This window comes from Diceros bicornis, chromosome 12 (assembly GCF_020826845.1).
Source record: "Diceros bicornis minor isolate mBicDic1 chromosome 12, mDicBic1.mat.cur, whole genome shotgun sequence".
Taxonomy (NCBI): domain Eukaryota; kingdom Metazoa; phylum Chordata; class Mammalia; order Perissodactyla; family Rhinocerotidae; genus Diceros; species Diceros bicornis.
Window position 1 is genome coordinate 41,160,554 of NC_080751.1, and position 13,711 is coordinate 41,174,264.

General features: G+C 35.6%; 1 protein-coding gene across 1 annotated transcript in view; it reads right to left on the reverse strand.

Annotated features, from left to right (window-relative positions):
* Nucleotides 1-1,343: 1,343 nt before the first annotated feature.
* The window catches only part of DYNC2LI1 (dynein cytoplasmic 2 light intermediate chain 1), a 41,615-nt gene continuing 29,247 nt past the window's right edge, over nt 1,344-13,711 (reverse strand). The window contains exons 9-13 of the mRNA XM_058551333.1: nt 11,457-11,533; nt 10,797-10,867; nt 7,439-7,536; nt 6,924-7,016; nt 1,344-1,637 (exon numbers count right to left, since the gene is read on the reverse strand). Of these exons, the coding sequence (XP_058407316.1) occupies nt 1,575-1,637; nt 6,924-7,016; nt 7,439-7,536; nt 10,797-10,867; nt 11,457-11,533 (402 nt within the window). The 3' untranslated portion in view covers nt 1,344-1,574. The remainder of the gene's footprint in view (nt 1,638-6,923; nt 7,017-7,438; nt 7,537-10,796; nt 10,868-11,456; nt 11,534-13,711) is intronic.

A 13,711-nucleotide genomic window follows, 5' to 3' on the forward strand; every position in this document is an offset into this window, starting at 1 on the left:
AGTATTGTCAATTTTTATAAAAGGTCTTTGACACTGATGATTATGGTATAATAGTTACATAATGCCTTACAGATTATATATGTCACATCAGTTATAGACAACTCTGGAGATGATAATCTATTAAAGTAGTTCAAAGAGAGTCCCACAGGAACCTCTTTTGAAATCACTGATTTCAACTCACTAAAGAAATGGGTGTACAATGTAAGTGGAAACATTTTCTACTATTCATATGCAGATGAATTTCATTCTAGCTCAGAAACATTTGGAAAATTGACATAGCACGTGACTTCAAGCTATTAAATGTTAGTGATACCATCTTAAAAAAACACAATGACTTTCTACATGTGACAGTTTGTGTCTCAAGTCAAAAATGGACAGTGATATGTAAGAAAATAAAATTATATAACAATAATTCCTATTACTATTGTAGAATAGGCTATTTCTTCCCACCAAGTCAGTGATGTTTCTGAGATCATAATGTTCACTATTAAAGTGAGCTCTTTCTCCACAGCACTCAGGCAGGGTGCCTGTCTGCTCCTAAGACTGAGGTTCCTTGGAAACATGCTGAAAATCCTATTGTCAAGAGTGTTGGAACCACATGCGCTGCAATTAGTTGAGGAAGTCTTATTTCATTGCAATAATCAGGTAGTTTGCTATCTACTCAGATACCACTCATCGATCTTGGTGTTCTTCGGGTAAGTAAGGGTGCTTATTTGAAGCTGGGTGCATGGCATATTAGAGTCAACATATTTTATAGTGGAAATGGAAGAACAGAGAGTAAGTGACTTTCCTGGTTAACAACAGCAATTATGCTTACTCCAAATGGAACTTGGTTAGCAGGTACACAAATCTACAGGAGTGAGATGGCTTCTTACAGGCTATTCCATCTTGGAAATGATTTATTACTAGCTCATGAAGTTTTGGCCTGCCTGTTGATAGAATATCTCCCTAAATTTGCTTGTTCTTCAAAAAGTTATACTCAAAATAAGTTATGTCAGAATCACCAGAGGTGCTGAATAAAAAATGCAGATTACTGAGTCTCATTCCAGACCCACTGATGCAGGGTCTCTGGGTGTGGGGACTCAGGAATGTGCATTTTAAAAAAGTATTTCAGGTGCTTCTTGTGCCTCACTGTTACAGTAAAATGATGACACCTGAGACAGTGATCCCAATTCCAGTTTCCTACCAGACACAGCTGAGAATCCCTCAGAGAAGGAATGTGTCTAATATAAGCACTTATAACTGTTACTAAATACTCTTGCTTTCATATTCCTGAAAACATATAAGCAGAAACTTATAAATGCTGAACTGAGTATATACTACTTAAACATGTTAGAGGTAGGTAGTAGAAGATTCTTTTTATTTTTCAAAAATATTACATGTAATTACACTTTTTTCCCTTTTAAAAGACTTAAAAGTATCCAGGGAGTTGCACTAATATAAGAAATTCCACTTTTCCTTTAACAAATTATACATGTTAACTTTCTTCACTTATTACCATAATAGCTAATCAATAAAATAATCTTACTTGTATTTGGGAAAGAAAAAATGAATACACTATAGTTGAATTAGGTTCAAGAATCAAGCTCAATCTGTTTCCAAGACTTTGAAGAACTTCTTTTGTACTGTTCCAGTTCCTAAAACAAAAATATGTATTATTTTTTTAAAAAGCAACTTTAAAAATTAAACTAGTCACCTTAAAACTGCCTTAGCATTTTTTAGGTATAACACTATCGTTTATAGCATTATCATTCTCGAAATTTCTTGACAATTATTTTGTAAATGATTATACTTAGGATTCATTTTCTGGAAACATAGAGTCTTCAGGGTTTCTGTGTAGCCTAAGCAGCACTTAGAGATGAATTTATTAAAGTTTCAGACAAAATTATATATACTATAGTATATAAGAATTGTCTTTCAATTAATAAAGCATTTGTTATACTTTAAGTATTTAAAAGTAATCTTATTTTTAATTGTTTGCTGTTCAACTCTTGTCAAAACCTAGCTGAAGTAAGCCAAGTATCGATATTTAAAATGCATATATCCTTTGACCCAGTGATTGTACATTTAGAAATTTATCATATAGAATAATGGAGAAGAGCACAAGGATGGAAGTAGAAGGATATGCACTGCACTATGTATATTGGCACACAATTGGAAACAACTTAGATATCTCCCAGTAAGTACTGATTAAATACATCAGCACTCATTCACACATGGCTTCACAGGCAGCCAGCAAAAATAACAGCAGTCATATGTGCCACATGAAAAAAGCAAATAGGAACCAGCCCTGATGGCCTAGTGGTTAAAGTTCAGTGTTCTCACTGCTTCGGTGGCCAGGGTTCAGTTCCCCATCATGGAACCACACCACTTGGCTGTCAGTAGCCATGCTGTGGTGGCGGCTCACATAAAAGAACTAGAATGACTTACAACTAGTATATACAACTACATACACGGGCTTTGGGGAGGAAAAAAAGAAAAAAAAGAGGAAGATTGGCAATAGATATTAGCTCAGAGTGAATCTTTCCCAGCGAAAAAAAAGCAAATAGGTGGAGAGAGAGCAGGACACCTCCATTTTCTATGTACTTCTATATCTTTTGAATTTTTTTTCACAATGATTGTATGTTACTTTTACAGTTCATAAAATAAAGATAAGTTTTAGTGGGGGTGGAAATCCTGCATGAGACAACTGAATTGCAAAAGGGATCATCTAAGGCCTCTTGTGTGTCATTTGACGTCTAAATAACTGCACAAAGCATATTATTATTTCAGATAAACAACAAGTGGTTACTCTGAGAGACAAGGCAATCACTGCCCTTTGGCTAACATAATTGAAGTTGACAGTTGCTAGGAAAAGAAAATTCCTTTCTCATTTTCAGAAAAATTGCAGATTGTCTCTTTTATACCTATACTCTAAGTTATGTTAAATGTTAAAAGTTTTGAAACTGTATAAAGACTTTGGAAGAATTTTCATAGTAATAACTACAAAGTAGTCTTTACAGCTTGGTTTATTTTTTCTAAAGAAGTTAATTCAGTTCACCAGTTATCTACCACTTTTGGTTTCAAAGATTAACGCATAAACAATAAACAGTTATCACAAACTTTGTCTTTAATTAGAAGTGTTGAATTATTTTTACCAATGATAAAGGTAATCATTGGTAAGGGGCTGGTCACAGGCCATGCCAGACGGAGCTTAAAGAAGAACTGGTGTGATACAGAACTCACCATGTCTACTAGATCTTGAATACTGCTATCATGTGAATGCAAAATAATATGATGATGCTTTAAAGAATAGCAAGTAAGAGGGTTTTCTTTACACTGCAATTCTTCATGACTGCTTTAGAAAGCCATTTTAAAAGTGAAAGCAGGGCCAGCCCCGTGGCTTAGCGGTTGAGTGCCCGCCTCTGCTGCTGGCGGCCTGGGTTTGGATCCCAGGCGCGCACCGACGCACCACTTCTCCGGCCATGCTGAGGCCGCGTCCCACATACAGAAAACTAGAAGGATGTGCATCTATGACATACAACTATCTACTGGAGCTTTGGGGAAAAAAATAAATAAAATTAAAAAAAAAAAAAGTGAAAGCAAAACCAAGAAAGGTTTCCACTCTGCTTCTTAAAAACCTCTAAAGTTTTCAAATATAAATGGACCACAGTCTTACAGTGCTTAAAACAGCATCTTCAATAAAGGACAGTAAGAACATTTTCCCCTCAACATTCCCCTAAACATGTAAATCAGTGTGCGTATGTGTTTAAATTATAGGCTAGGGATCATAAACAAGTTGATTTTTGAAAACAGGGATTCAAAATAGATATGTGTGTTTGGCCAAGAAGACCTTAAAATAATTGTTTACCCAAACTTTTTCCTTTTTCGTTTTTTTGCTTTCTTTGACAATAAAAATATAGAAAAGATGCAGAAGTGTTCAGCAAGTGCTTTCTACACTCATATTCTCTTAAAATCTAGAATGCTTTAAAACTAGATGGCTTTTTAAAAATAGTAAATACTGAGGAAGTATTTTCTGGTACCCATCTGACTAGGCAAAAGAGAGAACTTGGAGTAATTAGAGAAAAGACAGAGCTAAATAGGAAGGACAGTCTGCAGGAAAGGTGAAAAGGTCCTAAGGCTGATACTCAAAACTGTGAGGACTCATTTTAGTCCTCTGTGAGGATCTGCATGCATCTGCGGAGACTGGGAACAAGAGGGATTTTGGACAAGTATCATCAACGACATGTTTTACTACCAAGGACTTACAATAAAGTATTACGAAATATTGTGGCTTGGTGCCTCCCTCACATCGGTGGGATTATTATTAGAAGTGTGGTTTAAAGCAGTTCTTCTGGGACAGAGGGACAGACACATCTTTTTTGCCTAATGATTCTACAGTCGTGCATTGCTTAACAACAGAGATATGTTCTGAGAAATGTGTCGTCAGGAGATTTCGTCGTTGTGCGAACATCATAAAGTGCACTTACACAAACCTACATGGTATAGCCTACTACACACCTAAGCTATATGTCCTAATCTTGTGGGACCACTGTCGTATATGCAGTCCATCGATGACTGAAACTTTGTTATGCAGAGCATGACTATATATGACTTGGGCCTTTTTTGAAGGCTCAAGTATTGGAGGAATTGAATGGAACTCATGAATTAGCCTCTCCATCTTAAAAGTGACATGCTCCTCTAATTTCACTGCCAAAGCTTAAAGACCTCAAACTTTATTTTTTGTTTTATTCCTAATGATTATTTAAGCCACTAATAATGGGGCTTGGGGATGAGGAGAGAGTCAAGAGGAGGATGACATCCGGTCTCACACAGGCTCAGGGCCAGCTCTTCACTCATATGCAACTGTATTATATTTTAATGAAACAGGATGTCTTCTTTCCTCCCAAGAAGTACAAGAATCCGCAGTAACTGTTTGGGTTAAAGGTATGCAGACACACAGCACACAGTATAGACTTCTTTAAGCATTTACAGGTTGCTTTTAAGTCAGGATAGACTTTTGTGTAATTATAGAAAACCTTGAGTGAGACCTTTCTTTTCAATGAATGTTACTATTGTCCTATATGGCAAATCAAATAAAATCCAAAGATTATAATGCTGTTTTCACTGAAAAATGTTATGTGGCGATAATATTAAAAGATCAAAGATAGGCAATGTGAAGAAAGAGCTGCAGACGACTGGCTAAAATTTTCACCTAACGCAGATGAATTTTTTTATAGACTGTGTTAATAAAACTGGCATTGACTATCTTGCCCATATAAAAAATGAAAATGTATTTTTAAATGTTTAGACGGAAATTAATAGGAATCTTTCAAAATTAACCTATAGAGAATCTTCTCATACCTAAGTCAGCTTCTGTGTATATCAGCACACAACTGGAAACAATGTAAGGCTCTGAAACTACTTTGCGAGAGCATGAACTAATATACAAATTGAAAATTTTTGATATTAGAATGTCAAAATTTGGATGTGGATATCCATTAACTAATTGAGCATCAACTAGTAATCACTAGGAAACTTTAAAGCAGAAGCATAAAATTGTGTTCAGGTACTTTATGTGCAAACTGAAATTAATGCAATTCAGTTACTACAACATCATGAATGAAACTGGTTTACAGGCAAAATTAGGATATTATAACTTTTCAGGTGGGTTAAAAAAAATCTCTCAGGCAGGAGAGTATAGCAACTAGTGAGGTAGCAGTGAGGTACAAGAGTTGAGTGAAGAATGATACAGGTATTGTGGGGTTGCTTTCCAGTTCCACTCAAAATTCCTATGGTTTTAAGGTGAGGGAAGATGGATTTGAATGTGGAATCTCATGACACTCAGAAATTTCCTAGCCCTTTAATAATAACTATGTATATAAATGTAATAAAAGGGATCACTATACAATATAAACAGATACTCTTATCAACAATGGCAGTTAGTCACTGACTCCTAGATAAATATTAATTCAGAGCTGACTTCCTAACTAATCTCGATAGACAAACTGTACACATAAGGGTTACATGAGGTCATTTTACTGTTCCTATAACACTTTGCTACAGCTACAAAACCTTCTAAATGTTCATGAAATATTTTTCAAAAGTCTTCTGGACTATGTTTAAATAAAATGTTTTGCCTGCTTATTCTGGGGCCCCTGAAGGCAAAAGACTAGTGCTGAGAAAAATACCCTGCCCACTGCCCCCAGTAGATGGTTGTGTTCAGGTTATCCTTCCCCCAATGCGACTGCCCAAGTTACACAGCTCTACAAATCCCACCTGAAAGGTTGTCAGGGCATTCAATTTATAGTTCTTATTTATATAATGTCCGATTCTGCACAATGTCTCATTTTATCAAACTAAAAGCAGATCTGAGAAAATCAACGTATTGGGTCATGATGAATTTACCAACTTTTACATTCCTACATCAGACTTGGGTATCACAAACAGTGCTATCTGGGCATATGTGGAATGCAGTCTCCACTTTTAACCACTTTCCTCAGAAAGCTGGGTTTTGTCAGCCGTGTTTGTATGCTTTCAGGCTGGGTAGTCCTTAATTTTTCTGGTACAAGAAAAGTATAGGTACATTTGAATGTTCTAATAAAAAACAAAACCTTTTAAATAATCCCACAAACAAAAGAATATTATGAAGGTGTCTCCCCAGCAGCAAGGTAAGAATCACTACCAATCTTTAAACATAAAGTAAACTGGAAAATTCAAAAAGGATACATGAACATTAAGTCATCTCTGGGTAGTGGAATGATAGGTGATTTTTAATTCCTTCTTTATGCATATCAGAATTTTATTTTTTTATATAGTGAAGATGTACCATTTAAATAATTTTAAAAGTAAAAAAATAAGTAAATAAATTGAGAAAAATCTATGGAATTATAGAAGTATTTTTGTGAGAAAGCTCAAGACAAAATGCATGTTTAGGATAATACCTGATCCTTCTGAATTCTCATTTCATCAACTTCACTTTCAGCATACTGAGGGTCTCTTGCAGGGTCCTTGATATCTTTCAGTGTGTTGATACTCTGAAATTACAATTCTTCAAATCATTTCGTGCCCATAACTCAAAACCTTCAATGACTATCGTCTGCCTCACAAACCAAGTTCCCTTTCCTCAGACAGCCGTTGAAGGCTCTCTACAGTCTTCTGAGCTTTTATCATCACCGTTGAGGGCCATTTCAAATTCCACCAGGTCCTCTTCTCTCCTCTCCTTTCAGATGTTGTCTCTCCTTCTCTAACACCAGAGAGCTCTGCTTGAAGGTGGAGCAAGAACTGTGTCTTACCCATCTCTTAAGCCCCACAGTGCCTCATATACAATAGATTTTTAGTGAATATTTCATTGATTTTTGAGCATGAGAGATGAAAACAAAGTTATCATAATAGGCCTGTTGGAACATTTCCCAATAACTGTTGAATAGTGTGGAAAAAAAGAATTAGAAATATATACCTTTGGTGGAAAGAGCTTTTCATACACTTTTTTCCACAACTCCATTGGTGAATGGGCATGAAGCTTTCCGATGTCATTATCAGGAACAGGAGGAGATCCTAAAATTGAAAGTTTTAATCCAAATGACTGTATTGATTAAAATATTAAAAACTCTATCCATAAAGCTGATGATACTTAGGGGCCGGCCCTGTGGCATAGCGGTTAAGTGCACGCGCTCCGCTGCTGGCAGCCTGGGGTTTGGATCCCGGGCGCGCACCAACGCACCGCTTGTTGGCCCGTGCTGTGGCAGCGTCCCAAATAAAGTAGAGGAAGATCAGCACAGATGTTAGCCCAGGGCGAGTCTTCCTCAGAAAAAGAGGAGGTTTGGCATGGATGTTAGCTCAGGGCTGATCTTCCTCACAAAACAAACAAACAAACAAACTGATGATACTTATAAAAGTATAAACCTTAGATCACTCATTTCCCCTCTCCCTAATATACATTATATAATATACTTAATATCACTATTAAAATTTATCCCAACCCAGTGTACAAGGCCACTGGGGCAGATTATAGTACCAAAGGAAGAGGGGACAGGGCAATGAGTAAACTATAATTCTCTTTCCCCCCACTTAAATTGCTACTCAGCAAAAATATAAAAGTTTGGTATTCTCATGTGCTTGTGAATTTGTAAGGAAACAGGTACTCTTATGTGCTACTGGTTAGAGTGCAAATTGGGACAGCTAATTTGGAGGGTAATTTGGCACTACTAAGTACTATTGAAATACTAAAAAAGGTCATACCCTATAACCAGCAATTCTAGTGTTTGGTGTTTACCATAGAAACACCTGCATACATGTATTAAGCATTTCACATTGCAGCATCATTTGTATTAGTGAAAAAATGGCCACAACCAAAATGTCCATCAACAGAAGAACACTGAAAATTACTATGCATAGCCATGCTCTGTAACACTATCCAGCAGTCAAAATACCAATCTATATGTAGCATTAATATGTGGTATATTGAATAAAAAAAGCAAATTTCAAAATGATAGATACAGAATGATACAATTATGTTAAAACAAATAGCTTTTTCTACGTGGCATACACATATATAGAAAATGGTCTGGAAAGATACATACCAGACTGGATCCTCATATGTACTATTTTAATGTTTTATATGGAGAACATCTTTAAGTAGTGCTTGTATAATTTAATTTGAAAATTTAAAAACTTTGCTGCCACTTCTTGGCAATTTTCAATCTATAATTTGAGATTTTTCATTCTTTCTATTCCCACATCTATATGGTTCACTAAGATTGTTTCACTGTTGATCTCTCAGGGCCTCTTTATCACTTTGGTCGGACGCGCATTAACACAATCCACGGCTCTTATTCAGCTTTCCCGAGTTTTTCACTTGTTCTCATTTGTGGTGTGTGTGTGGGTATTAACTTCTATACAATTTTATCACCTTTATAGGTTCCTGAACAGTTCCATTCCCACAAGGATCCCTTGTATTGTCCTTTTATAATGACACCCACCTCCTACCTAGCCTCTCCCCCTACCTTCCCACCTACAGTCCTGTCCCCAGTCTATGATAACCACTAATCTTCCTTCCATTTCTAAAATTTTTTCATTCCAAAAACTTCACATAAATAGAATCATACTGTATGTAACCTTTTCTGACTGGCTTTTTCAGTCAGCATAATTCCCTGGAGATTCATCCAAGTTGTTGTGTGTATCAATGGTTTGCTCCTTTTTATTGCTGAGTAGTATTCTATGGTATGGATGTACCAGTTGGTTTATTCATTCACCTGTTGAACACCATCTGGGTTGTTTCCAGTTTTGGGCTATTACAGATAAAGCTGCTATGAACATTTAGGTACAGATTTTTATGTGAACACAAGTTTCCATTTCTCTAGGATAAACGCCCAATAGTGCAATTTCTAGGTCCTATGGTAGCGACATGCTTAGTTTTATAAGAAACTGTCAAACTATTTTCAAGAGTGGCTGTACTGTTTTACGTTCCCACCAGCACTGTATAAGTGATCCAGTTTCTCTGTTTCCTTGCCAGCATTTGGTGTCATCACTGTTTTTTATTTTAGCTGTTCTGATAGATACGTGGTGATATCTCATTGTGGTTTCAATTTGCATTTCCCTAATGATTCATGATATTAAACATCTTTTCATGTGCTTATTTGCCATTTGTATATCCTCTTCAGTGAAATGTCTGCTCATGTCTTTTGTCAATTTTCTAATTGGACTGTTCGTGGGGTTTTTTTACTGTTGAGTTCTTTAATGTACTCTAGATACTAGTCATTTGTTGGATATGTGGTCTGAAAATATTTTCTCCCAGACTATAATATGTCTTTTCATCCTTTTTACATGGGTTTTCAAGAGCAAAAGTTATTAATTTTGATGAGGTCCAAGCTCCATGATTTTTAAATTCAGTAATTCTCAACCCTTTCCTGACCTCCAACTACTCACATGGGCAAAAGACTTCCATATGCATTATCTATCACTACACAGAGTGATTCTCACTGCTACTGAAATTAAGTTGGTACTAATGATAATTATAAAAACAAGTCTCCATGATCTCTTATTAACTACCTCTATTCCTTTCATTCCAATTCAATCTATAATCTCATTACAAAGATCCCTGCATTTGAAGTCAAGTGAACTTTCGCTTGTAAGAGTAATGGGGAATGGGAAATAAAAGAGAAAACTACTGCCCATTAGAATTTAAAACCAAACTATGCCAACCTCAGAGTATACAGAGTTGCTAGGCCCAAAGATCTTCAGAATGAAAATAGCTTCTGTGGGAAAATAAGGAGCTTGACTATATAAACTCTTAAAATTCCCTTTGCTTCATGAGCCTATGGCATCTATAAGTTTAGGAAATGCATCTCATTAGATGAGGCAAGCTATTTTCATAATGAAAAATTAAGGCATAACTAATTAGTACAACTGTGTTCTTTTTGGTTTATTCTATCACTTGAATCTCTAATTTTTCATCATTGCCCATAATATATAGCTTTGAATTTCCTGACCACTCTGTGCTCCTGGTTTTCTTCTAAACTCAAGGAGCTAAAATTTAAAAATACCTGGAAATCAGTGAGGGAAAGGAAATACATGCAAATTTTCTCATGGAATAGAGATCAGAAATCAGTCTGTTACGTGGCAACATCCCTTCCATCACAAATATGTCAGTGATGCATGTTGCATCAATACTGTGTATACAAATAAATAGATAAGAAATAACGGCAACAATAATGAAACCAGAAACAGTGGTATTTTGGAGATGAAGTGAACATGGAGTAGGATAAAATCAATAAGCAATTAAAAAAAAATTGAACAATCTTAATAAGTTCACCAACCTATTTGACTTAAAGAATCCAATCCTGCTGTGATAAACAGTGGTTTATTCTGATCCACACATACTGATTTGCTATATAGGTAAAAAGAAAAAAGAATCTAATTTAGTTTAGCAATCAAACATCCTGCCACATTCTACTGTAAATACAAGAGCCAAGTTTTATGTCTAGCCACTGGTGAGAGCATTGCCCCAAATCAATGAGTGAGTATTAACGTAAGTCATTTCAAAAATTAAAGTATAGCATTAATAAAGGTTTTACAGGAAAAAAAAAAGTGATAGGCCCAAATTACCTTAAATCAAAACCAAGAAAAGTAGCAAGGTTAATAAAAATACATACTAAAATTATTGATTCCATTTCTAACCAATATAAGAAAATGACAATAGAGGGAAAGCTACTAAAATGAGAGAAAAGGAGTAAAAGAAATCAGGGAAACAAGTATAATAGCATCGTTATTTTATTCTCATCTCAAGTTAAGTATTATATAATATTTTAGTTGTAAAATTTGAGAGATATTTAAACATGTAAGAAACAGGAGATAATATGAAATTATCTCTCTAAGAACAGACATCTGGGGCACTTTCCTGTGCCCAATAATCAGATGAGACAATACTGGCAAAAAAAATAAAATAAAAAGATATAAAAAATATATTTTAACAGTACCTTTTGTCAATGCCAAATGCCAACTGGTTGATAACTCCACGTATCTTTAGTAATAGAGCTTCTGATTTACTGGTAAACTGAAAAAAAAAAAAAATTCAGGAGAATAAATTATATACTCTGCTTTCAAATCACAGAAATGGTAAAATAAATATGACTTTGAATAAGTACAGACTACAGAGAGAATTACTATTTATTTGCCCAGAAAATACTTGTGTTTGAGTAGACAAAACAAAATCTGAATAAAGAAAGAAATCTCAATAAATTTGTTTTAACTCATTCCTCAAACTTCATGAGTGCATGATATTGAAGGGACTTGTGGTTTATGCACTAATCATTGCAACCACTCCCACATGTGGATCATAATCATTGCCAAAATGCAATCTGGTTGGTTAAAAAATAGGAAGTATACATTATAAATAACTTCTCCATCGAAGGGCATACTACTGCCTTCAAAGCAGTTAATGTGGGAGTTGCAGACTAGTCCAACAGTACTGACACTTCCTAAAATGATTATTTAACTTCTCTTCTGAATTGCCTTTGGAGCCTACAAAATAAGCTACTGAGCAGGCTCAGTGGTGGTATATAACTAGGGTGACTATGCCCAGGACACTCTGGGGAATGAAGGGGGGTGGGTACTATTTCTCAACTGAAATAAAGAGTCTAGGTGGTATTAGTGAAGGAGCTTATTCAATAATCAGCATGAGGAGTTCGAACCCTGGGAAAACTGTTCAACAGAGCGCTCTGATGGAACTGCTCTGAGGTGTGTGAGTTTAAGTGCAGCTTGTATCTCTTTCACAAAACAGGGTACGTGCAGGTAAGAGGAAAAGAAAAAAAACTTCGAACTAGATTTCATATATGTAAAAAAAAAAGGGATAGAGCACATCTGGGCTTTTCTCTAGATTATACATTGAAGGTAACATAAACAAGAATTCCTTGGTTTTACATCAAACAAGAGTTGCTGACATTATTTATGTGTGGAGGGAAGCAAGGACCAGGGTCGTTAATTATTTCCTTAATCTCTAAGAAATACAGCTGGGAAATGTGAGAGTGAGGTACCCCTTTATCTTTTCCTGTTGTAGATCTGTCCAGCTGGCATCTTCAGTCATGAGGTGTGGGGCTGCAAGATTATTTTGACACAGGCTGAAGACAGCCTGCAAGGCTGCTTCACAGTACAGCATGGATTTCTATTGTACTGACTTAAAGCCTATGCAGTTTGCTTATTAGATTTGCCTGTTAGATCAGGGAGATGGGGGTCCCAAAAATCTGCCCACATGTTAATAATTAAGCTGAGACATCAGGTGAAAACCAGGACATATGGTTATCCTACAAATCTTTTAAGACTAGATTTGATTTTTGGAAATACCAAAAGTCACTCAGCCAAATTAGAATGACTAAGGTATATGAAAGTGGGAAAAACAACCTTGAACCAAATGAAATGTAATTATAAGGCAAAGAGATCAATTTTCAGTATAAGATTCATTCCAGATTAAGAACTCAAAGGAGAACACTCATGTGACTATGTAAGATTTGATACCTTTATTTTTAAAAAATTGAAACAATTTTAATACTTCCATTGAGACAATTTTTAAAAATATAGAAAACTTATAATTAATTTTTAAAAACATTTTATGATGATGCTGATGCTGATGTTTCCTGTATGAAGAGGAAAAAACCTCATGACACATGTATTTCATAGGACTGTAGGGCTGGGAGGACATGAGAAGCTTTCTAACTCAACCCCCAATCTGCTGCATTAACCGCCTAGAAAACATCCTCCACAAATAGCTGTAGAGCTTGTGTTTGGATAAACTCAATGCCTGGGAACTCATTATCTTTCAAAGCAATTTATTCCACTTTCAGATACAGTCAGGGGTTGCTTAACAACAGGGATATGTTATGAGAAATGGGTTGTTAGGTGATTTTGTTGTGCGAACATTGTAGAGTGTACTTACACAAACCTAGATGGTATAGCCTACTACACACCTAGGCTATATGGTACTAATCTTATGGGACCACTGTCATATATGTGGTCCACCTGAAACATCATTATGCAGTGCATGACTGTAATGATAGTATTAGAAAGTTCTTTCTTATTTTGAGCTAAACTCTCTCTATTGATTCCTTGTTCTTGACTCGAAGAGAGCAAAGAATACATTTAATCCCTTTTCCATGGGAACGGTCCTTCCAATATTTAAAGAGCATTATCACATTCTAGATGACAGAATACAATTTTATACTGCCCCTCATATGTCATA